At 39.8% G+C, this 2,500-nt stretch overlaps 1 protein-coding gene across 1 annotated transcript in view; it reads left to right on the top strand.

Annotated features, from left to right (window-relative positions):
- skic2 (SKI2 subunit of superkiller complex) overlaps positions 1-2,500 on the top strand; it is a 21,045-nt gene that overhangs the window by 3,242 nt on the left and 15,303 nt on the right. The window contains exons 6-10 of the mRNA XM_060865590.1: positions 736-810; positions 962-1,015; positions 1,109-1,266; positions 2,067-2,234; positions 2,365-2,500. The exon at positions 2,365-2,500 is cut by the window's right edge and continues 10 nt beyond it. Of these exons, the coding sequence (XP_060721573.1) occupies positions 736-810; positions 962-1,015; positions 1,109-1,266; positions 2,067-2,234; positions 2,365-2,500 (591 nt within the window). The remainder of the gene's footprint in view (positions 1-735; positions 811-961; positions 1,016-1,108; positions 1,267-2,066; positions 2,235-2,364) is intronic.

Below are 2,500 nucleotides of genomic sequence, written 5' to 3'. Positions count from 1 at the left end.
CATTAATTCATATATTAATATGAATTAAAAAAAACCCACTATGCATACGCAAATTAAGTATGCATAGTGTTTTATTTATTCATATTAACACTACAGTATGCATATTCTGTACTATACTATAGTGTACAAGTTTTCATCCATATAAAATAAGTGTGGGGAAATCGGCATACTTAAAAGACAAGAATGTAAATATGAATAATCTGTGAGTAAATATACAGGAAAGTGTTAATCCCAGTTTCATCACGGTGCCACTGCTGGGCCCCTGAGCAAGGCCCTTAACCCTCAATTGCTCAGCTGTATAAAAGAAAATAAGAAAAACATTCTGCTTTCTGTCACTAATCACATTTCCTAGGATATGTACAAAGTATAAATGGGAGTCAATGTAGTTCCTAGTTTAAACACATAACATATTATTTTTTGATGCATGTCTGTTTGAGCCCAAAGCCACAGAAAAGTAGAATTTCTGTCTTTGGTTTTCGTTTAAAACGGGACACATTTCCAGTGTAGATTTTATAACATCATGGTATCTTGTTAGATGGCCCCTAATCTGGAAGCTACTGGAATAAAGTACTGACTGGATTGTTCTATAGTGTATATAAACACACTTAGGTTACTGTACATGCAAAAGGATTTGAATATATTAGCTGTATAAACCAATGAGGAGTTTATAGTAGGATGATGATAATGATGTCTGGAGCTGATGTAATGCAGAGCTTCTCATTTTTTTATCTTCAGGTGGTATGGAAGAGCTGACGTTAGAGCAGATAAAGAAAAAGTCTGATCTGGAGGAGAACATCGATTTTGAGAAGGGTGAAAATTCTGCGCCTTTTCTTTGACTCTCTTCATATTCAGTACTTGGGTAGATTCTTTATAAGCATTTCTCCCAGGTACAGTAGGTGTGTGTTAAGGTGTTTTTGTTTCTCCTTTCCTTTCTTCGCTCTCTCTTTTCCCCCTTGTTTAGATTTACTGACGGTGCCTCCGGGGCTGAAATCCGGCATGAACTTCAGTAACAAAGGTTTCGATCACAGCTATTTTACACATGCTTTACCACACCGCTCTCCTCATGGTGATGTCTCATTGCACTGTTTCTGCTCTCAAAATACCGCAGAAGCCAAACCTACCAAAGGAGACGTGAACCTGCTTTCCCTGTTGTCTACGTTTGATGATGTAATTGAACCTGTGCCTGAGGAGAAAGAGAAAGGAACAGAAAGAGAACAGGAGTCCAAACTCCACAGAACTAACAGCCTCGAGGATCTGGGCATTAAGGTAAAAGTTTAGCTCTGATTTAACCTCCTGAGACCCGTATGCTACTGTTGTGTACATTACAATTTCTACTGACCGTTTCTCTTAATTCATAGCTGATAACTATACATTTAATCAGTGTTTTCAAGGAAGCACTTTGGCAAAAGAATTATAGCTAACAGTCCTCATATAAGGTTGGTACAATAAATGTATATAGACAATGAAGTGTGAGAAAAATGTTATGTCCTCATATGAGGACATTCGGGTCTCAAGAGGTTAAGGAATAAAACGCTTTGAGGTAATGAATCATAGTGAGTCGATTATTTTACTATAACAGCGTGCTGTAGATTATTTAGAACCTTTACAGTTCCGTTTAACGTCCTGGAACGTCTGTGAAACCGTCTAGCAGCTACAAAGACAAATCTTACCAAGAAATCCCATTCCGAAGCTCTGACACCGGAGACTCCTTACTGTGAAATTAACATTCTGCACCAGTACTCACACACATGTGGAATGTCTGTCATTCAAATCCCGGTCTGGTTCATCAGAATATATTCCTATAACCAGTGATGTACAGGTTAGATCTCCAGCCTGAGCCGATGTCTGAGTAGCACGGCCGTGTCTTTCTGACCAATCAGATTCAAGAATTCAACTGCGTTGCGATGTAACAATGTGTACATAACAAAATGCATTACAAAGTATTTCTGAAATAAAGAACTAGTTTCACAATCGATGATTTAAATCCTACTGGATGTTATATAATGCAGTGGAATACGATACGAGGAGGTCCGAGCATGTGATCTTTCTCTTTTTGCCTTTTCCAGGACTCTTTACCATCACCTGCCCCCGCTGGAGCTTCATCACCAAGCAATACAGATGGGAAAACACAGAAAAGCAAGGAAGAGAAGAAGGAAAGGAAGTGGGCCGTGCCTGTGGACATCAGCTCTCCGTGTGAGGATTTCTACAAACGAATCCCCAATCCTGCTTTTAAGGTACAGATTATACCTGTGTTCTTTGGCAGTGACTGACTCCATGTGCTCGGCTCCACGGTACAAATATAAATTTATTCTAAACAACATCAACACAGAATAGGGTGATAAAATGTGTGTGTGTGTATTTCAGTATCCGTTTGAGCTGGATGTGTTCCAGAAGCAGGCTATCCTCAGGCTCGAGGCTCACGACTCGGTCTTTGTAGCTGCTCACACCTCGGCGGGCAAAACTGTGGTGGCTGAGTACGCCATAGCGCTCTCGCAAAAAC

Source organism: Tachysurus vachellii, chromosome 3 (assembly GCF_030014155.1).
Source record: "Tachysurus vachellii isolate PV-2020 chromosome 3, HZAU_Pvac_v1, whole genome shotgun sequence".
Taxonomy (NCBI): Eukaryota; Metazoa; Chordata; class Actinopteri; order Siluriformes; family Bagridae; genus Tachysurus; species Tachysurus vachellii.
Note: the sequence above shows the minus strand (reverse complement) of the source record. Positions and strands in the feature narration are given on the sequence as shown.